At 40.1% G+C, this 22,576-nt stretch overlaps 2 protein-coding genes and 2 long non-coding RNA genes across 8 annotated transcripts; 2 read left to right on the forward strand and 2 right to left on the reverse strand.

Moving 5' to 3' along the window:
- Positions 1-2,840: 2,840 nt before the first annotated feature.
- On the forward strand, positions 2,841-7,062 carry LOC121330950 (histone H3.3A). Its single transcript, XM_041277959.1, has 4 exons — positions 2,841-2,932; positions 5,313-5,454; positions 5,886-6,039; positions 6,547-7,062. The coding sequence occupies exons 2-4, from the start codon at positions 5,327-5,329 to the stop codon at positions 6,673-6,675; spliced, it is 411 nt and encodes a 136-aa protein (XP_041133893.1). The 5' UTR covers positions 2,841-2,932; positions 5,313-5,326; the 3' UTR covers positions 6,676-7,062.
- Positions 7,063-8,074: 1,012 nt separating this feature from the next.
- On the reverse strand, positions 8,075-9,544 carry LOC121330951. The gene is made up of 2 exons (XR_005951918.1): positions 9,356-9,544; positions 8,075-8,578 (listed from the first exon to the last, which is right to left on the reverse strand). It is a non-coding gene; the product is annotated as an uncharacterized LOC121330951 (long non-coding RNA).
- A 112-nt stretch (positions 9,545-9,656) lies between these two features.
- Positions 9,657-16,363, forward strand: LOC121330952. Of its 5 annotated transcripts, none has more exons than XR_005951920.1 (13): positions 9,657-10,350; positions 10,641-10,819; positions 11,047-11,176; positions 11,343-11,470; positions 11,693-11,843; positions 12,110-12,287; positions 12,732-12,838; positions 12,957-13,009; positions 13,636-13,791; positions 14,908-15,029; positions 15,118-15,243; positions 15,463-15,514; positions 15,604-16,363. It is a non-coding gene; the product is annotated as an uncharacterized LOC121330952 (long non-coding RNA). The 5 variants fall into 5 exon arrangements; XR_005951919.1 differs by having other exon boundaries at positions 11,123-11,176; XR_005951921.1 differs by having other exon boundaries at positions 9,657-9,938; positions 11,123-11,176.
- A 100-nt stretch (positions 16,364-16,463) lies between these two features.
- Positions 16,464-22,570, reverse strand: LOC121331216 (guanine nucleotide exchange protein smcr8a-like). The gene is made up of 2 exons (XM_041278457.1): positions 19,971-22,570; positions 16,464-19,539 (listed from the first exon to the last, which is right to left on the reverse strand). Exons 1-2 carry the CDS (start codon positions 22,256-22,258, stop codon positions 19,083-19,085), a joined length of 2,745 nt encoding a protein of 914 aa, XP_041134391.1. The 5' UTR covers positions 22,259-22,570; the 3' UTR covers positions 16,464-19,082.
- Between the last annotated feature and the right edge of the window lie 6 nt (positions 22,571-22,576).

Genomic DNA, 22,576 nt, shown 5'->3' on the forward strand with positions numbered 1-22,576 from the left:
TCGCAGAAATGCTTATACTCGTGCAAGAGCTAAAGGATGCCGGTTTAAAAACTTTAAACCGTTTTTGTATTTGGCCCAAAAGACAATCAAATTTGAAATTCTAAATCCTAGGTGTTGTGGTGTCAGCCCCTGTGTAGTATATATTCTTTGCATGCCTTTTGCCTACTTTTGTGTTGTGGTAATCGGGTGTGAAACTCAGCAGTGTCAAACTGAGAGAGCAAGTGGGGTACTCTTTAATAGCTGGGTCAGTTTATCGTCCCATGAAGTAGTCAGTGATGATTGTGTTTTTACTTTCAAATTCAGGTTCTGGGGTTTCCCATCTAGAATACCTCTACTATTTCCTGATGCTTAAAACACAATTAACAAGTAGCAAACACCTACAATATGTAGCTCACACTTTTTAGTCTAAATGGTCACGATGTAAAACGAGGATGTTGAATCACAATGAAAACGAATGCAGAGAGACTGCACTTGTTATAAATACATCTGCAATGTACAGATGCTGTGTTTCCCAGTTGCAAGGAAGTTTCAGTCAACGGACAAGCCAGGATATCCCTCAGATCTGTCAGGGTTGATAGTAGGCAGGAGTTTCAGTATAATATGCACTGTAAATCTACCGCACACTTCGAAAGAGAACACAACGTTAAAGGCGACATTATATTTTATTTGGGGTTAATCTTTATACGTGCATGGTCATGTTTTTAAAGCCCGTATAATGGTAATATCATATTAAGTGTGTTACAGTGTCACCTGGTGCGTAAAATAAAGGAATAATTTATTAGATTGGCAGACAGGGAATTCTTAACACCCAGGCCTGCTGTTTCAGAAAGAAAGGTGAAAGGCTCTGTCATCAAGAGATCTACATGCATTCTTCTTGATCTGTATCTTATTATATTCACTGCACAGTGAAATCTGTCTGTTGTAACCACCATTTCATATTGATAAATACATATTCCTAAAGCGTTTTACACTGCATATCTGGACAGTCCTTCTATAAAACTAAAGTTACAGAATTAGCAAAAAACAACTAAGCATCATGTTGCTTTTTTGACATTGACTTGTAATGGAATCTTACTGTCAAACACATTGCCAGTGTGTGGCTAGATGTAATTGCTGTGAAGATCTTAATGATTGAAAGCTTTATACAGGCTATGGTATATCTCTCCAGCTTATATTTTGACTTCTATGTCTCATATCTAAAAAATGTGTCTCATGCATGCAAACCACTCTACTCCAAATGCAGTGGGATTCTGAAAAGTCTGGATTCGACTTCTAATAATGATCAGATTACAGCCATGAAACACATCTGCATTACCTGAAATGAATCTTCAGATGGATACTGAATCACAAACCGATTATATAACATGCTGGTATTCTCATATATATATATATATATATATATATATATATATATTATATATATATATATATATATATATATATATATATATATATATATATATATATATGTTGTGTCAGTTGTGTAGCTCAAAGTTTTCCATTGCAGTCTGTGCAAGCTCCACACTGATATCTTTCTATACAGCATGTAGCACTCTTAATAGCTGAATATTCCAGTTACTTTGCAGGTAGTTGTAGCCGTGTGAACACTTCTCCCTGTGCATTGTTGTGGCTGTTTTGAAATGCTAAACTGCACAGATGGGTGCAGAGTACCTGTCAGACTGAATAAAAACAATGGAGGAATGTGTGATCACACTCGTTGGGAAATGTCTCAGCCAGGCTGAAAAAAAAGGTGCTTGAAAAGCAAAGCCATTAAAATGGTACAATAGACAGTAAAAGCTTTTGTACAGTGACCAGAATAAGCCGGTCACCAATAGGACTGAATATCTGTAAATATCTGTGTGCTTATACAAGGAGCCTTGTTTTCTCATTTTTATTGAAAAGACAATCCTGGCTTTAGGGACTAGTAAAGCAAGTGACAACAAAGTTCAGACGCCCATAAATACAGTGTTTACTGTATAATTATTTATACTGTATATTTAATATATCTGATATATATATATATATATATATAATATATATATATATATATATAATATATATATATATATATATATATATATATATATATATATATATATATATATATATATACAATATATGTATATGCACACATATGTGGACACATACGTGTAACATGAGTACTGTAAGATGCGGTTAATAGTCTTAAAAATTCATACAATGCAATGTTGTCTAGATAGATCGACATAGTGGTATGTATTTGGATATTTTCTAGTTCAACAACCCTTGAAAACTCATAGGAATCACTGAACATGCGAAGCAGCGTTAAGCCTAGATGCATTTACAATCTATTTCAGTGTTTTCAGATTTAGTTTGATCAGAATACTACATCTCATTGTGTGTGTGTGTGTGTGTGTGTGTGTGTGTGTGTGTGTGTGTGTGTGTGTGTGTGTGTGTGTGTGTTTTTATTTATTTATTTATTTTTAAATAATTGATTATACCCCAAAGGAGATTAAAACAAAATGAATATTTTGCATACACTTAGTTGACAAAAGAATGCTAGATTTTCAAAGTTTATTTATTATACATCATGGTTTGTTTTTTATAGTGATACGTGTAATCATAACAAAATGGGGTTAAAAATGTTTATTATTATTATTATATTATTATTATTATTATTATTATTATTTGACAATAACATCTAAACACGTATACAGTACTTTAAATTGAATACCATAGTATAAACTTCACTCATAGTGTGGGCTCAAGCACGTGGGCGGGGATTTCCCACAGAGGCGCGTCACTAAATTGTCGCAACTAATAGGAAAGCAGAGCCTCGGTAATGGGAAGAAGACGTCACAGAGGGTATAAAAGCACCCCCTTCTCGCTTCTCACCAGCAGAATCCTGGTCAGAGAGCGCAGTTACTGTTGAATTGCAAAGTGAAATCGTAGGGTGAGTACAGCTGTCTATTTTCTGAGTTTATTGTAAACTGGTGAAAATATTTTATTTTTTTGGTTATTTTACTTAAACGTACTTTTGTTCCCGTCGTAGTTTTTATTTTATTTTTGCTAACACGTTTGTAAAATAAGCGTTGCTTGAATGCATGTTTCGCCCGTCCTGTTTGTAGCAGGTCATAAAGAAACTGCGCCAAAGATGTCGTTGCCTGGTGCTCTTTTATAGTAGGCATTTTATTTCTTGGAAGTATTTTATTACAAAAATATGTAATTGCCAGTCGTTTGCTCGAACAGACTAAGCGTGCGTGAATCCAGGATTGGTGACACCGGACCCGGCGTGTAAGCTGGCGCGGAGTTGCCATTTCTTTGTAATTTTGTAGTTGATTCTCGGTGCAGCTGCAGACAAAGCTTCGACGATGTTGTGAAGTCGCCATGTTATAACATTACAGAGAACAGGGAGAAGTGAAACGTGTCTTCAGCAGGTCGTGTAATGGTGGAACGAAAATAAAACGTTAGTGCCGGCTGATTCGTATGTATTATATACGGTAACCTGTTTTTGTTTTTAAACAAATGTATATAGATTCGTCAAATGCAAAATAATTCTATTAAAATACATTTTGCTGTATAGAGGGAGCAGAAGGGGGAGGGGGGGTACCCACACACACTTGTAAATTTGAAACATCTCCCGCCTTATCGATTTCAGAGCAGTCTGAATTTGTGCTGGTAGTGCCACCAGTACAATCGCATGTGTTAATGTATACTGAAATACAATTGTGTGAATTATTATATACGGATTTAAATACCCATCCTAAATATCTGGTCCCGATTTTAACACTGTAAACGCAGGTATTTAATCGTCGTTGGATGTTTACGGAATATAACGCTTGTGAGATCACTTACGATATATGGATGTGGGTATATATTAAGATTTTAATCGGGCATTACTTTGTCTAGATTTTAACGTTTTTTTTCTACTTTATTAATTTATGTATCTATTTAAATATCGCATGTCCGTGTGTTAAACTGGTATTTTCGGTATCGGTTATAGATTCCGTTGTGTTTGAAATATATTTACACTTTGTAGTTTAATTTTTTTTATTCAAAACATGTGTTTTTTTTTTTTTTGGTAAATTCTTCGTAATAACTAGGTGTAGCGGGCTGTAGTATCTTACAAGGAAATGGCTTTCTAAGCCCATGTAGCGAGTTGTTTCGATGCTAGTGAATTAAATGTTGGTGTTTACGCTGTATTTGGTACCTTCTTTTTGAGGCAGCCATTTTGTTTGCTGTATCTTCTCCTTCATGTACTTCGTCATGTCCCGCCCCCTCGGCCAATTCTGTTCCTGTGGGGTAGCGACGAATTCTTATTGGCCGGTCATCTTGTCCTGTAGCCCCGGTGCCGCCCACATGGAGGCACTGTGGTAGTCTGGGTTTTCCCTGGATTTTGGATTTTTTGCAGTTTAATAGTGACTCGTTCTTTCAGTAAACTTTAGTCACTGGTTAAATGCCCTAGTCACAACTCCGCAGCCCTCCCAGTGGTTACGTATCCTGTTCTGCCTCTAACTTTAAATTAGTAATACAAGTACCGCTAGACAGATATATTTTACTGTGTATATACACTTGTGTAATATTTGTACATCTCTATTTTGGAATTGTTTTGCAAAACACATAGCATTGCTCTAAAACTGGAATATTCCAGTGCAATTTATAATCTGCAAAGTGCTTTTTTTTTATAGATTATCTATCAGCTATTTTGGGTTTTCCTTCTCTAAATAAAAGGTATAGTGCGATTTTAGTAGCTACAAGGCAGTAACTTGGATTAAGTTTGAGTGGTATATAGTAACATTCCATTTCTTTCTAATGGCCCTTAATTTACTTTTCTGACAATACTAATTTAGTGTTTCATATTGTGTGTAACAGTTGTTTTGAACAGTACACATGTACTGTCTGGCACAATTTGGTTCATCCTTTTGCAGCAGTGAAGCAGCTTTTCAACAGCCCTGCAATGCCTCCATCCATAACCCCTGTGCTCTATCACTGCACCAGTATTGGATAGCCTTTTCAAAAGCAAATTCAGAAGTCACGATTTGGCGTGTCCACAGACATGTTAAGCTTTTTAAAAAAAAAAAAAAAAAAAAAAAAAAAAAAAAGAAATTGCATTCTAGTGGCAAACCATGCTTGCAGTCAGCTATAGCTGATTTCTAGTTCTGCAGGGAAAGCTGCATGGTACTGATTAGGTACCAGTGATAATTAACAGGGTTAGGTTTGGGACTGCAGATAGTGGTGACTCTGTTTTGAACTTTATGAAGTGTGTGAACGCAAATGGGGGTTAATTTGTCTTAATTGGTGGTTATGTTAACTTTTTTTTTTTTCTTTTTCAGAAAGTTGAGTTGCAATGGCACGTACCAAGCAGACTGCCCGTAAATCCACTGGTGGAAAGGCACCAAGGAAACAGCTGGCTACCAAAGCAGCTAGGAAGAGTGCGCCCTCTACTGGCGGTGTCAAGAAACCCCACAGATACAGGTACTTGAGTGAGGATGGGTTAAAACACTTACTGTATTGGTACACTTCAAAATTACTCATTTTTATTTTTACATTTTAACCTTAACTCTGGCATGTTGGTGTAATGTATCTAAACCAGTATTCTGAGTAAAAAGGGGGGTTTTATTAACCCAAATACAACCATTCTTGACTACTTCAGTGGATTGTACAGTAGGTTAGAACACTACACATGCCCTTGCTAGTACTGTTTTTTTTGTATAAAGTTATCTATTAAACCCTAATGCTTGGCGCTTTGAACACTTTAGACACACACCTTGGGTGTGTTGCTTCCCCAAACTTGTTTTAGCCTTCCTTGCAAGATTGAACTTGTTTTGTGAACTCTGCCATGTTGGCGTTGATGCAAAACTGAATTAATCCGCCCAGATGCTGACGTTCATCTGTCTTTAATTCAGGCCAGGCACAGTCGCTCTGAGAGAAATCCGCCGGTACCAGAAGTCCACAGAGCTGCTGATCCGCAAGCTGCCCTTCCAGCGTCTCGTGAGGGAGATTGCGCAGGACTTCAAGACTGACCTGAGGTTCCAGAGTGCTGCCATCGGAGCTCTTCAGGTAAAATGATGCCATGTTTTTCAGGGCTGTCCCTTTTGAGGCGTGTTTAAACTCCCAGATTCCACACTTGAGCCAGTTCAATCCACTCAGCTAGTTAGATGGCCAAAGGTGTCATATGACTTTAAATTCAACTCTCCACCACCCCAATGGAAACCACCTTTTTAATGTTTCTGCAGTCCTGAGGCATCACAAGTGGTGGCTTTTTTTGGTGGGGGGGGGGGGGGGTGCGCCCCTCTGCTTGTCATGGATAGATCCAGAACTGTTGGCCCAATGCTGGTGATGCACTGCAGAGACTCCTGGCTAGTCCACATGCTGTATATTGTGCTGGTGCCATCTACCTACGCTATTGGCGTTTCCATGTTTTGATCTGCTCTCAAGAGTATGTTTTGTAATCCTGAGATGCCTGTTTATTTTTTTTAAATGGCAGTTTTGTGGATACCTGTTAATGGTTCACTCTTGGAAAGGGATGTTACTAATGTGTTTTTTTTTTTTTTCCTATTCTTGCAGGAAGCCAGTGAAGCTTATCTGGTTGGTCTGTTTGAGGACACCAACCTGTGTGCCATCCATGCCAAGAGAGTGACCATCATGCCCAAGGACATCCAACTTGCTCGGAGAATCCGAGGGGAGCGTGCTTAAAAGGCCCCCCCATTCTTTTGTGTTTTTTTTTTTTTCTTCAAGTATCTGCAAGACTTTGGGCAAAACCAATTAATTTTTTTTACTCTTATTGAACTGAATGCCCTTATGAGTAGGTTGAAGTATTTTGTATGTTTTTGTTAGTATTGATAGAAAAAAGTGGTTTTCAGTGCAAAAGTAGCAAGTGTTTTGTAAAACATTCCTTCAAACTCGCTCAGGTTTTTAAACGAATAGGTTTGTATCAAATTGTAATACATCTGGCTCATTCTGTGTTGGGTGGAATGTGTAGTTTGCATGCTATAAAGGGGATAACTTATTAGACTTGTCATTATTTTCTTTTTTGCATTGTGGTGACATAATTGGGTTGTAAATAAACTTTCCACTACCTCACTTGTGTGAATTTAAACCTTTTCAAATAAATCTACTTTCCATCTTGTGTTCTAGCTGCTGAAGTTCCGTTTACTTTAATGGTGGGACAGTAGCTAGGAGATTCCTATTGCATGTTAAACTGTTCTGACTAAAGTTGAGTTGGTGCTGTGACATTACTGTGAATAGCAGAAAGGCTTTGATTTAAAGTATGGAGTAGACTCCTTCAGTTTTAGGTACTCTGTTTGCCTCTGAGTGGACTCTCGACTCAATGCTGTGCTTTCAGTTACTGATGGCATATTTAGGTTGTGCAGCTAGGCTATTGTTCCCTATTCAACTTAGAAGCCAAAACAACTGCCCATAATATTTCATTAAAGTGTACAAATTTAGGCAGGTCAGTCTTTCATAACAAGAACAAACAACCTGGTCCAGTAGAAGTAAACTGGACCACAGCCCTAGCTCCTATTGGTCAGTATCTCAAACATGTCAAATTACCCCAGCTTTGAAATACCTGTCCCAATAACTAGAGAGCCAATACACTGAGTAGAAGAAATAGCATTGCTAACAAACATAAGAAAAGCAGGTTTTAAAATGATGGGTTAAAAGCGTTGACATAACCAAGCCTTTTCATTATAACTAGGTTAATTCCACAAATAGGTTAATGACCCATGCAAGTTACATCTAACAGCTTAGGATGAGATTGAATTGCTACATAAAGTACAAAACATTAATACATTATTTATTGTACAGCTTAAATATTTGCACTAGATAAAAACTGATCTTGAAATACCCTACCCCCCCCCAATCTGAGCTGCAAAAAGCAGGCAATCTAATGCTCCATTCCACACAAAAAAGCTGGTGCCTTCCAGCTTAATACAATTATTAACTGCTGGTCACTGGATCAGGCTTCAGCTGTGCCTGTTCTATCAAGCTGGCTAGAACAGACAAAACCATTGAAAGCCTTCATTCTTCTGGAAGGCACAATATTATTAATCAACAGTGGGTTTGGCTATAAATCAGAAACTTCTGCACATACTTTAAATTAAAACACTACCACAAATTGATTTAATTTCAGCATGCAAATTACAGCAACACCCTGTTGCAAATCACTTTGCACAAGCTTTGATGCCAACTGACACCCATACTAATATACAAATTGATCCAGAACATAATAAACCCGGGCAGGTGGACGGCAGGAGATTGCACACCGCTGCTTTGAAAGATGCTAGCTCCGCTTGTGGTTCTCTTCAGGCTTGCTGGTTTCAGTTTGTGCGGGCTGCTGCGATTCGAACCGTTGGTACAGACCTCTCTCCAGCTCTCTGTCTACCTCCGACTGCAAGAAGTCCAATGAGACTGATTTGAAGAACTTTCCACCAAGGCTTTTGAAACTGGCTGCCGAGGGACTGGTCCACTGACCAGGAGCGGTGGCTTGCTTTACTGGAGGTGAACTGCACGGGTCCGGGGTCCTTCTCATCGTTCAATGTCTCCGATCTCCTGCTTATCTGCGCCGTGGATCTTGTGTCTGGATGCATCCTGTTCCCTAGAAAATCAGTAGATACTGTAATGAGACGATAGCATTGCTAGGTCCGCCAGAATCACAATTAATCAGCCTTCATTCAGTTTATGCTAGAAAGCCAAACCATAAATAATGTCCCAGCTGACTTGAGCTGGGATGTGCCAGGGTCACGCTGCCACTCCAATTAAACGAATGTTATGTAATAAACGCCAGCGATTATTATTCCTAATGACTTTTAAACCGCGGAACGCGGTCCAGCAACAGTGACACTTGATATTTGGTATTAGTACCATATGTCCACAACTTGTACAAGAACCATACAATTAGGTTTTAACTTCGAACATGCTGACAGTATCGGAGAGATGTACTTTCTGCGCTTACACCACGAAGAGTGACACTTCGGAAAAGCAGCGATAAAATGAATAAATATTGTGTTAGTGATACAACATGTCACTCTCAGACTGAAAAATACCACACCAGATAATTGCTGGATCATACTTAAAAGCGAGGGTTTTTTTTTTGTTTGTTTGTTTTTTTTTTTTAAGCACCACTCAAGGTCACTAATCTACGATAAACATTCAACGTCAGACGCCAATGGCGACTAGATCACAATGAATAGTTTGACAGAACATTTCATACAATCCTCGACAATCTAAGCAACGAACTATTTACACAGCACCAGCTGCTGTACTGCTGAAGCGATGCCCTCCATCGAAAGGTGTCGACTAGCATTCATTGTGCTGTATCTATCACTCTGCAAAGATTTAGATACATTTATAACAAAAAAAAACAGAGACTTACCTCAGCCATTTAATTTCTTTCAGCAGGAGTCCGCGATTAAAACAGTTTTGTACTGCGTAACAACACCTCCCTAAACTAACCCACGTTAGGTTATGCGTTGTAACATGGTGCGTCTACAGTCCGGGGGAAAACAAACGCCTTACATATTCGTTCCTGCTTCTGAAACCATTGTGAAACCGCGACCGTTAGGGATCTTATTAAAAAACGTGCAAATATATATATTATATATATGGATATTATATATATATATATATATATATATATATATATATATATATATATATATATTAGTCAAGAGGTTAGGGATTGGTGCGAAGTGCAGTGCCGAACACCAATATAAGCTAAGTTTTAGCCTGTTGCAAAATCTCAAGCTCGTTGTGCACTGTAACAAAAGCGACCCGATTAAAGAATTACAAAACTGCATTTCAAAGTGCTGAAAATGTGAGTCAAGTCACCACAGGGCTCTCCGTGCACATCTGAGTGCAAAGCGCATACTGATAGTACTACAAAACCGAATTGGATGGGGCAGCCACACATTGCAACGGACAAACGCTGCAATGAAATGAGATCATTGTGTTGTCAGGTATTTTTCAGCTGAAAAGTGCTGCACACAGATAGACACGCTATATACTGTGTAAAAACACAGACGCGCAGTGATAATGGACGCTTTAAGCAAGCAAGCGGGCTCTTGAGTGTGACGCCACATTTCCGCTCTCAGTAATAATACACACTGCTGTATAAATACAATATATCTTATTAATTAATGGTCTCTTTGTTGTAAAAGATAAATTATTCGTGGACCGCTGGCTAAATTAATGTTACATAGTATCTATTATATAAAAACATAATGTACTTTCTCGCAAAGCACGTATCCTTATTTACATCCCCCTTCCCGGCCCTCCGCCCTGCTCTGAAGTGAGGGAACTGCGTATTGTGCGGCAATAAATGAATTGAAGATTGTGGAAGAGAGTTGGGGACAGGCAATGATTATATAGGTAGATTTACAAAGACAAAAGCCGCAATTGTTATTGCTTTATTCGACCTAATAAGGCGCAAGGATAACACCTCTGGCAGACGGTTGTGTTTTTAAAGTACAGTACATGGAGAATTATAAAACTTAAGTACAGACGGGGTGCGGTAAAATGCAATTAAAACGTATAAAACAAACCCAGCGTACAAATCTGTAGGTAATAACAGACGGTGTATATATTAGCTAACGCTTGCATGTATTAAATACGTCCTGGGGAAACACATTGATTCTTGAATGCGTTAATCTCATCCTCAGTTTAACTGGTCTTTGCTGCACAACCGGTGCCACTTCTACGGACCCGACTGAAACTAAAACCATGGCCGACAAGAGAGTCATTGTAATCAGCGACGATGAAACAGACACGGGGACTGAGTCGCCTGGAGCCAATTGCAAAGACTCCTCTGTCCTGCTATTGGAAGAGAATTCTCACTTTGGTAAGCAGTTTGAAGCAAAGGCGGTGCAGCTGTGTGCTAATGTCGATAAATACAGTATATGGCTTGTTTTTAGTTTCCTATTTGAAAAAGCTGAGAGTTGTGAAGAGAGAATTGTCAGGTGAATCGCACCTTTCATGCAGAATATTTAAAAATTTAGCTGTGAATTGCCATGTTAGACACCGTGGATCAGCGTTAGTTGTTTAAACACGTGTTTTTGTTGCACCTAGACTGCTCTGTCTCAGATGGAAACAGATCGGATGAAATGGTTGATAACGAGTTTGGATTGTCTGTCACTTTCTCCAGAAAAGCAGAAGTGATGCCCCATGCCAGATATGACTGCACGATCCACGTTTTCAGGTTTGTGTCTCTTCGAACCCCAAAAGCTTGCGCATTCCTATTGCAAGAATTATATACATGATTTGCCTGAAATCGATTTTGCCCTGCATGAAGTTCATTTTTTTCTTCATTTGTTAGTTTCTTTGATCAGTAAGTTCATTGAGAAGCTTTTTTTTTTTTTTAATAGTGTCTACGATCAGATTTTCTACTTTAATTTCCAGTCAATCAGAGAATCAGAGAAGCAGCCCTATGGGAACAAACAGTGCTTTCTGTGAGCAGTGTCACTGCTACATCTGTGACAAACTGGCTTCCCAGGTGAGATGCAGCCGGTGCATGATAATGATAAAAAAGGGTTAACCTTATTGGGGAAAATAAATCCAGAGATTGCTGCTGAAACGCATGCATATGTCTTCCAGTAATCTACATAACCATTTTGCTGCTATAAAGGACTGCAATTCAATCTGTTTTCAGTCAATGGGTGAGAATTTCGTTTTTTGATAAACTTCATTGAGTCATACTTTATTTTTTGTTTTACAGTGCCAGTCCTGGATCACCCCTTCTTTTTGCCACTGCAATGCTCACAAAAGAAGCCTGTTCTGGAAATAGTGGCGAGATCAAGCTTTGATCGTAACCCTTATTGTTTTTAAGTGTGACCTGCTAGAGATAGACGCAGACCTACGGCACGCTGGTAAGTACCCTCAGATTTGGGTGTACAAGGTGAAACGATTTCTTTCCCTTTTTTTTTTTCTAAAGTGGGAGAAAGGAAGGTTTTTGAAACTATTTCAGCTTTGGAGAAACAGAAAGTAAGCTTGCTTATATACATGTCTTTTGCAAAACGCCTGGACTGTGCACGGGACTGGAATTGGTTCTAAAGTGTGTTCCAGCTGCAAAATATGAATTAACAGTTTGAGTGAAATTATCAACATACACCCCTGCTTTGTATTTCCTATGCAGAAAGCCTCTTGATGAAGTTTGATGCAGATTTAACCACTGAGTATCATAAGTTCATGATGGGGACCATAGCCACTCTTGCAGCCATTTATTCTTGCTCCTGTTGCTGTCACAACCAGTACCAAACTATGGTCAACTGCAAGAGGTGTAGTTCAAAACATGAAGATCTATTGATATACAAGTGAGTCGTTCTCTCTTACCAGATATCACAGATCAGTTATACACAAAGTACCATCATCTGAGAGTAGTTTGCACTACATGCAGCTATAGCCAAAAGTTTCCTATAATCGCCTACAATTTAAGGAGAGACACTAGTTTTAAAGGAAAAAAAAACTGTATGAACATAATTTTAGATCTTTTATTTAACATTGTGCAATCCAAAGAGACTACAAAATGAAATTGCAAGTGTCTACCGGACGTCGTAGTACAGTATTTGTAATTCAATATGTTAATGTTTGTGCATAGTTATAGGAAACTAGAAAATAATATTATTTATTTCTTTTCAATTCAGACACAGATTTACCTAGTTAGTGAGCAGTGTGACAAGCAACCACTTTTCCGTAACACTTTGAATTTTAAGACTGTTTTGTTTTTGTTTGTTCCCTGTTATTCGAATGTCTATCAGCTAGTGTTAGAGTTCCTAGAAAAAGCAAATAGAGAGAAACCCAAAACCTTTGCAGTTCTGTTGTTGGGAGCAGCCCAGCGAATTTTACTCCACAAGCAGCCACTGGGGTAGGTAGCTACACAACGACTCCACTGGTAGTTCTGTTATGCATCATAGTGGTGTTGCATCCTTTCATTTACGTATGACCCAGCTAGCATTAATAATTCATTTTTTTTTTCTTCTTAGTCATTGTATGCCAAATACCAGAGTTGTTCCAGAAGCAGTTTACTGCTGCAAAGGTAAGCTTTTTAATGTATTCTGCATGGAAATGCAAAATCATTATAGTGATATTATGCTACAGGATTTTTAAAAATCATGAAATACAGCAGTATGGTGATATAAATCTAAATGATCAAAGCATTAAAAAAAAAAAAATTCTACAGTTAAGTAGATTTTCAAATGCTTAAGGTGTTCGGACTCCTCTTTGACAGCCTAATAATAATTTGTTACAGGATTATAGAAATTCTCCAGAGGTTGCTGGTTGTATCTGACTTTCCTCCTTCGTTCTCAAAAAAGCTCATTGACTTTTACAAATCTCTGTTGCTTCCCCCTTACTGCCACTGCTTTTTAAACCGGTAGGTCTGACGATGATGGTGATGATGGTGATGGTGATAATGGTCTGGTTGACAAGTCCTTGTACATATTCATGCCTAAGGCAGGGCTTCTCAGGATGCGTTTTTGATTCGTTTGATCAGATTGGTTACAAGGATCCCCAAAACGTGAAAGGTCTTTAGATGTTTAAGAAACAGAATGTACCATCCCTACTGTCTAGTCACAAGGTACTTCTTCTTGAAAGCCCACACGTAGGGTATTTGATGCAGCTTTGTGTGTATCTGTGAGAGGTAAAGTCGTTCTCTCTTTACAGTTTGAATGTCTACCGCTGGGATGACTCTTTGCTGGTGTCTGTGTTGAGAGGCCAGAACATCACTGGAGAGAGAGTTGTGAAGGGAAAGAAGGAGGTCCTGTTTGAGTCCATACATGTGGTTCTTGCACGAACCGAGAAGCTAAGGGAGCAAAACAAGTATGACTGCTGCTTTTTTTTTTTTTTTTTTTTTTTTTTTGCTAGTATGTAATTCATTGCCTAGTCACAGTAGTACAATAATGAAGGGCAGTGCAAAGCTTTTCTGTTGGTTAGATTCTTTAGCAGGTTGCTTTGCATTTAGTTTCTGTGCTCTATTTTATTAGGCTACCATACACATGTTGCATTCTTTAAAAAAAAAGTATTCTTACATCATGCTGCAAATTATATGCAATAATATATTGAGTTATTTTGTTTCTCAAGCTATTTTGGAATAAACAGGAGAAAAAAAAAAAAATATATATATATATATATATATATATATATATATATATATATATATATATATATATATATACACACACACACACACACATACACTGCTGTGCAAACGTCTTAGACATGTTGCATTTTTCTACTCTGGTGCATTATGAGCATCAACAATTTCCTCAAAGCCTCCACTAGTGTTTTCTATTATTATAACAACCTTGACTTGCACAAAGAAGGAAAAACACTGAGTGAAATAGCTCACATCATTCGATTTTCAAGGTGTGGTATCCAAAGCATAATCAACAAGTACCGAGAAACATCATCTGCAATTGACAAACCCAGGACTGGAAGACCCAAAAAGCTGTCTAACAAGGATGAGCAATACTTGAAGATAATATCCTCAAGGAATAGAAAGAAGGCAAGCGTTGAATTGACAACAGAACTGGAAGAAGGCACAGGTGTCGTTGTCCATCCATCAACAGTACGAAGGTCACTCTTGAAATCAGGACTTAAAGGATGTATTGCAGTAAGAATACCTCTGTTAAGAAAGGGGCACATGACTAAAAGGCTAAAATATACACAAGAACACAGAAATTGGACTATGGAACTATGGTCAAAGGTTCTTTGGACTGTTGATGGATGGACAACGACACCTGTGGCTTCTGCCAGTTCTGTTGTCAATTCAACTAGCTTGCTGCTGAGTACTTCTTTTCTAAATGTGTTATTGGAACACACAACACATTGGATGATCAGTTAGTTGGATGGTTGGTTAGTTAGTTAGTTGAGAACCGAGGTTGAGAGGAAGGCGCTTAATGCCTCACTCTTGCATTTTCATCATTGTTTCTCCAGCGGAACGTGTGGGCTCTGAAATATCTGTTCAGAAGTCTCAGCGTCAGACTCGATGTCCTGCATGAATTTCTTGATTGCCTTATCAGAGACCTGAACGAGAAAAATAACACTTTGTTTACCAGGTATGGTACTGACTCTCGTCCTAAAAGTTTCATAAAACAATTTCAGAAAAATGTAATTGTTTTGTATCTATTTCGCTGTCGTCTTCAGGACCTTGCCACAGTCCGATGCAGAGCACATCGGCCACTTCATCTTTTTCCTAATTTCGTACGAGCATGCCACGTTAAGGCCTGTGGCACACAAGATTGTAGATTTTCTGCTGGAACACTGGAATGAGTAAGTAGAATAAAGGGGTGGGGATGGGAGAACAGCACTCTATCTGCACCTCGTGTTAAATGTGTAGACCCTTTATGAATATGTATATTTTGAGTACAATCAAATAGAAAAGGCTGCTTTTAGTGATTTATTTTGCAAGGCATTGGAAACATGTCCTGGGGTATGCAATATGCCTTGAGCTTTATTTGTAATATATTTATTTATTTTTGCATTTCATAGGCTTCAAAATTGCCCATGGCAGCGGAATCTTGCCATACTTCTTCAAAACCAGGTGAGATTTTTTTTTTTAACTGTGTTGCATTAGAGTAGAATTTATGATTTAAATTGGTTTTCAATCAGTCTATTTATTTACCTCTCCAGGATGCTACGCACTGGAACACTTCAAACAGTTTCCTACAGCTGAAGAACAAACTGAGAACAATAGTCTGATCGTGTCCCAGACTGGGTTCCTGCACCATCCTGTCTTTACTGGACGCCGCGTCGAGCATTTGAAACTAAACCGGTAGCACTGAGTAGGAGGACTAAAAGAAAAAAGAAAAACTTCTGTCGGATTACATTTTGTTTTCACCACATGCTGTACCTCTGTTTGCCTCATGACTGACTTTTTTGAATGTGAAAAGTGTTATTGGAATTATGAAGACAAAGACTCATTTTAAGCATCATTGGATCTTTTGAACTTAAGTTTCCAAAACCGAAAGGAAAGAAATTTTGAAATAAATAAATATATAATTTTAAAAGCCATTTAAAGTTTTCTTTTATGCGGAAACATACTGTGAAAATAAAGCTGAGTGCTTAAAGTTAAACGTGTAGAACTTTTAACAATGTTAAATAATTGGAAGACGTATACCGTGTGTGGATAGATAGATAGATAGATAGATAGATAGATAGATAGATAGATAGATAATGTATGTATGAGGCTACAAGGGAACCTTCTGAATGTTGTAAAAGTATTACATTAGTCTAGACTGAACGGCTAACTTCTACACAAGTATTTGCAATTTGTGTATTTTCATCAGGGTCAGTGCTTCAAGGGACCCTGTTTCTAAAGCAACCCCTTGATGAGCCTGCATGCTATTTCATGTTAACTAGCACGCATCCCTCCTTCACAGTGTAAACACCGAGTTTAATAAAGGAACAGTAATTACAGTACGTTTGATATCTCAAGCAGGAATTAATTAGCAAACATTTTCTTTGTTGAAAGTAACACACCGGTGTCTGGCTTTGCCATTGTTGAAATATGTTTATTACCAATGTTTTTTTTTTTTTTCCCCCCAGTGGGTTTCCATTGCAAGACAACTGTTTGAAACAATAGATGAATGTACAATTTCAAATAGACAGTACTCTCTTTAACAGACCAAAAAGAAGAAAAAAGCGAATGGAGAAAACTAACAATTAAGCAGTAGAGTGTAGACCACATGCATGGGTTTATACAGACTATCACTCGTATAGTGCAATGAGAAAATCAGATTCCAACCTTGATCAGTTATGTCCTGATACAGCTGCATGTGAATTACTATACATTGATCTATAGTGAACTTGGAAAAGCCCAATCTATACCTTTTCCCACCTGTCACACTTGAATGTGTGTTGAATGTGGGTTTTTAATTTTAACCACCTAGACTCTATTTAAATGTCTCCTCTTTTAAAGCAGTACATTTATTAGGCAATATACAAACAAATAGTGCATACTGTATAAAGGCCCTCCAGTTAAAAATAAAACCAAAATATACAGTACAATACCTTAACATTACAATTGCATACAGCATTTTGTTAAATTGATTTTTGGTAAAAAAAAACAAAACAAAAAAACTACTAAAACCTTTGTTTAAAAAAGGGGAAGCATTATAGCCCCCATTACAGCCAATGCAACAAACCTATAACAGTAAGTCCTGGGCCAGCTGTCAAAATAAGATTCTCGTTTCTATGGCACATTGTAACATGTGACCCACGTAGAGCATGTGAACCAATCTGCTAAACTGCTCCTCTGCAAAGTGTGCACCACTTGGTTCGAAAAGACCTTCTAAAATTACACTAAGTAGGTTTAATTTCCCAAGTATTTGCCTTTTATCACATCAGTGTTGCAAACTTAGCGGGGAGGGGGTTGAGCTTAGCAAACATTCCTTTGCGCTTCATACTGAATTGATAGATATATACTGTATTATACACACACAAACTGCCAGATGCAGCATGCAAACTTCAGTTTGAAAATACTAATTGTGCTATGGCCTTATTTTTTTCGTAGGTCTTGGATATATGATATTTAGCAGCAGCGATTTAATTCACAAACGTCTGTGCAGCTTCCCCGTTGTCTGCAATTCTCGCTGGTTTAACATGATTTAATGAACTGCATGCCCGCAATGCTTCAGCGACTCTGAGTATACGCGCATCAGCACCAGGTTAAAAGCAACATATAAAAGATGACAACACTGAAATCATAACAGTAAATTGTATTTGAGCAGTTTAATCTCTGAGGGGGATTGATGGGCAGTGTATTTGGCAAGGAGAAACAATATACAAGTACAATATTAAATAAATTCTGAAAAATAAATTAATTTGATGGTTTAATTAACCCTACCCCACAACAACCTGTCCTTAAAGAGAGTTAAGAAAGTCTCAACAGGGTTTACTGCTTACGAATGAAAATATTTTACTGTACATTACATTCCTCTTGGTTGGTTTATATACAGTACAGTGCCCTCTTGGTCTAGACACAATCAAAACCAAAATTACAATATACAGATTTGGCTGCGGGGCACAGATTCACTGACTATAGCACTATAGTCCACGTTTGCCCTTTCCTTCAATAAAGTGGCTGGCAACCACACAGCTACTGTACCTGGGTAGATTATGGACCATGTTTGACTTGCATTACAAACACTCCAGTTACCAATGTATACATATAAAAATTATACTGCCAAATGTTTTTTTTTCTAAGAAGGTAAACATGCAACATCTTGTGCATTCTTGCAGCATTACTGAGTCCAGTATTAGTTCACATTTCACATGCGTAATAGCTTGGAGTCCTCCATTGTACTGCAGACACAGAACGATTCTTTATAGCTAATCATAAAGGGTCTGACTTTCTTTAACTCGACCAGCAGCTGGGCAGGAGCATGTATTAGTGGCTCAGTCTGGGCCAAGCCTTCCCACCTACGATTCAGTCCACACTACAAGGAATCCACATTCCAGACAACATTAACCTCACTGGCAGATGACACTTCATGCATGTGACTATGTGCTGTTACAATAGGGTTAGTTTCAGGTTCGGTAAAACTTCTATTTTAACACTTGAGTCTCGACTGGGTAAGATTTGTAGCTGTTTGTTATGCAGTTCGGCTAACAGGCTATAAAGTAGCTTTAGATTAAAATCTGATTTAAATTTTTTTACATGTATTTCCTGAAGCTGTTCTTTTTTTTTGAAAACTGAACCAACTGAACAATTACTAAGCTAAATGAGGCAATTCGTTTGAATATCAAACTCTGTCAGTTTCTGATAATGTCTCACCGTGTCAAATTAACAGAGATGGCAGGGTATCATTGCTACTATTCTATCTTGGCAGGCTTGAGATTTGCAACAATAAAGATTTTATTTTTTTAAAAATCTGCACTCACTGCTGTTGACCAAGACCTAAAACCGAAACTACAGGAACACCTGCAATCCACAACAATAGCAGCGCCTGTCTTATTCTGGAAAAACACATTGAAGGGATCATTCAAAAAACAACACCATATCACAAATAACTTACATTCATTAAATCTCAAAGCAAGCCCCAAACACCACCTATTATTCGAATCAAGCAGGATCTTCCAACATCCCTTTAAACGAATTCCAACCATCCCTAGATCTTATATAGAAAGCTGGTGGTGTACTCAAATCTGAAGACCGGAGGGGTGCCCCCCTTGCCAGGACCCTGAAGGTAGTGCAGTTTGAGGAGCTCGCCCAGGTACTGCACGATCCTGACGTCCTCGCCTGAGACGCCCAGCTGGTGCTGCAGGAAGCCCACCCGCCGGCTTGCCACCGAGGCATCTCCCTCGCCCGGGTGGATGGGGAGGTGCAGGTGGTGGCAGAAGGTGTAGAGGAAGGCCTTGGAGCAGAGCTGGCTCAACATGCTCTGCACGTGCATGAAGTAGGTGCTGCCTCGCTTAATCTGTGTCCGGTGGTCCGCCAGCTTGCTGATCAGCGTGCCCTTGTAGGGGGGGCAGCGCAGAGTCTTGTGATCCGCGTCCAGGATGCCGATGTACCGGCTGTAGCGGTTCAGGGAGAACAGCATGCTGGAGCCAGTGGGAGAGGCCACCCTGCATACCAGAGGGGAGAGAATATTAGCACCAGCATTGTTTTAACCTGCAAATACCAACTCTCTCTGTGTGTACTATATTAAAATATACTCTATGGCTATTTAGAGGAACAATACCTAACTGAGGGTAACCACACTGACGTCAAGAGTCTCTATGGAAATGCATGCAACATCTGACATGTCCCTATTTGATCAAATAGTAAGACGTCTGTTTAATAATGTAGACAGTGCACTGCCAATTTATTTTCTACAGTAAAATGTATTTTATATTGCAAGTTTCTTTGCATGTATATTTATGCATGTACACCAGAATTTGTTCAGAGCAGATGTAGCAAACACAAGATCACTTTATCTTGAATGTGTCTAGTTCTCATGCTTCAGGTTGAAAAGTGAAATTTGCATACACAGTGATTGTACAGACAGTAAACCTACCTGTGCAGCCCAATCAGTTTCCAGCTGTGCAGATCTGTGATTTGGAAGGGGGAGGTCAGCCAGGGCTTTATCGTTTCCGCATACTTGCCCAGGTTTGGCACGAAGATGGACAGGGCGCTCACCAGCTTTCTCACCTTTCCTTCGTCTGCGCCCATCACTACCAGTGTTCTCCCACTGAGCAAGCAGAATATGGCTTGCTGGGCGAACGGGTACTGTCTGATAAACCTCAGGGCACCCTGCCCGGCTTTCCTCTTGTGCTTCACAGTGATGGGATTGCCTGAGAGGAAGGGAGAAGCAGCCCGCTCGGAGCTGGTGGAGGCGCTCATGAAGCTGGTGCTGTCCGAAACGTCATCCAGGTCCAGCCTGGACACCTCATCGGAGAGGTAAATGAGGTTCAGCTCGTATGAAGGCAGTCCCGCCGGAGCCCCATCATCCACACCCGGGGCCTGCTCCCCAGCTCTGCTTGACCTGGGGGCCACCCTCACCACTCCATTGTCGCTGCACTCCTGGCCGAGCTCAGGGGCTGGCTCCTCGAAGCGGGGGCCCTCCTGCCCGATGCAGCAGGCAGAATCAGCCTGCTCTGTGGCCTCCTTTCCAAAATCCCCTGCATCTTGCATGCCGGAGTCCACCAGCCTCTGGCTTGATGGTGAAGACTGGTACATGTGCTCTGAAGAGCTGTCATTGTAAGGCTCCTCCTCGTAAATAGCGCCGGAGCAGGACGCCCTCAGATCCTCGGGTATGATCGAGTCTGTGGTGCTCAGCACTTCAATGCTGTCCTCGCTGTTTGTCCTCTTGCTCACCGCTTTCCTTCGGACCACCTCGGGATAATGTACCGGCAGACTCGCCTGGCTCTCTGATTGGACCAAGGATCCCTGAACAGGGAAAGATCTCTCCGTCCCCAGCACTTCGATGCTCTCTCCGCTACTTACACTGCCTTTCATATCTGCTTCCAGGCACTCTTCGGAATTGTCCTGCGTGATGTCACACAGGCTGGACTCTGTCTCCTGCTGTCCTTCCTCACTGATGTCCTGCTCCATTTTAATAAGCACAGTCTCCACGCAGGAGGGCTCGTTAGAGGGGGTAGGATTGAGACGGCTATCACTGTTGGGGGCTAGTTTTTCACCATACTGGGGCTTTTCAGGTTCCTCCTCCCAGTCTCTGAAAACCTCGAACAGAAAGTTGGTGATTTTTTGCTGCTTCAAAAGAGCCGTGTCTATCTGGCTGGTGGAGATGTAGCAGAGGTCGCCTCTGAAGATCTTCTCGATTTGAGTCAGCTGGTCCACGGTCTGGTTGAAGAAGTAGACATCACACAGCTCTTCCAGCGTTTTCAAGCGCTTGTCGAAACATTTGGCTGATTTTGCCTTGATGAACTGAGGGGTGTAAGACGGCCTGCGTGTATTGCTGGGGTCATCCGAGGGGTGGTCGGGATTAGAGCCACCGGAGATCTGGTCCTGGTCCACTCCAGGAGGTTCAGAGGGGGGTTCAGGTTCGTAAGGGAGGAACTCAGGATCCTTCATCTTTCTGTTAGGGTAGGACGTGACCTGCTTTAAAAGGTCTTTGTGCTCGTAGATTGATTTCTCCACGTTAGCCAGCTCGTTGGCTTTCTCTATCGCTTGTGTTGAGTAGCAGCCATTCTCTGTCTTCTGCAGCTCGGCTTCCTCGTGGAGCACGGTCCTGGTGTACTCCAGGTCCTTCAGCTTCTTTTCCAGTTCATTGGCAAAGGCTTTCCGGTTTCCAGTCTTCAGGCACTCAGACGCCTTGGAGAACTCAGAGGAGAGCTCCTGGAACTGCTGCATGATCTTGTCTTCGTCAGAGGAGATGTAGGCCATGCAGAAAGGCCTCACAAAGCCCCTGGCCTCCAGGTCGTAAAGGGTTAAGTGGTGGACATAGGCAAAAGCCCCTTCTTTGGAGTCGCCCAGCACAACTTTGGAGTCCTCCACGAAGTTAAGCTTGGGGTACCCGCAGCCCGGAGGGTGCCCCACAAAGGAGGCCTGATAATCCACGGACATAATCCTGAGAGAGAAGTAATTGAGATCAAAGGTGCCCCAGGCTTTGGGGTCATCCGGGATGGTCAGCAGCGGCTGGGGCCCCACTTGTTCGGAAAACTCGGAGATGAGAATGAAGTCCTTGGTGAATTTGGCAAAGGAAGCCCCGGCCCAAGGGTTGGCATTTCCAGCATAGGGGAATTGAGGCAGTGAAAACTGTTCTGGCAGCGAGTTAATCTCCACATAGGTGTCTCTGAAGTCATCATCTTTTGTGAAAGCCACCAAATCTGGTGAACTGATCATATTTCCTGCTGAGTGAGAGTGGCATGGGGACAAAGCACTATCAATGTCCACCCGGCAGGTTTAACGGAACAATCCAGCCATGAACACTTACAGATATAACCTACCTCTCTCTCTCTCTCAATCTTTATATATAAATATGAAGTAGTATAATCAAATGAAATGAACCCAGCAGAATAATGATGATGCTGCTGCTGGTGGTGATCAATAATTCACAAACAATAAGGGAAAACAAATATTCTGTTATTTCCAATAAGAAGACATCCAATGTGATTTAAACTTTACACACGTTTCCAGCTTTTTTCTCCAGTTGATTGTTGT

The sequence above is a fragment of the Polyodon spathula genome, chromosome 18 (genome assembly GCF_017654505.1).
Source record: "Polyodon spathula isolate WHYD16114869_AA chromosome 18, ASM1765450v1, whole genome shotgun sequence".
Lineage (NCBI taxonomy): Eukaryota > Metazoa > Chordata > Actinopteri > Acipenseriformes > Polyodontidae > Polyodon > Polyodon spathula.

What these genes read in the sequence shown, in the direction of transcription:
- LOC121331216 (XM_041278457.1), bottom strand. Translation starts at nt 22,258, where the DNA reads ATGATCAGTTCACCAGATTTGGTGGCTTTCACAAAAGATGATGACTTC. An exon ending in AAACTGATTGGGCTGCACAG is followed by an intron (nt 19,540 to 19,970) that starts GTAGGTTTACTG and finishes TCTGGTATGCAG; the next exon opens with GGTGGCCTCTCCCACTGGCT.
- LOC121330950 (XM_041277959.1), top strand. Translation starts at nt 5,327, where the DNA reads ATGGCACGTACCAAGCAGACTGCCCGTAAATCCACTGGTGGAAAGGCA. An exon ending in AAGAAACCCCACAGATACAG is followed by an intron (nt 5,455 to 5,885) that starts GTACTTGAGTGA and finishes TCTTTAATTCAG; the next exon opens with GCCAGGCACAGTCGCTCTGA. An exon ending in CTGCCATCGGAGCTCTTCAG is followed by an intron (nt 6,040 to 6,546) that starts GTAAAATGATGC and finishes CTATTCTTGCAG; the next exon opens with GAAGCCAGTGAAGCTTATCT.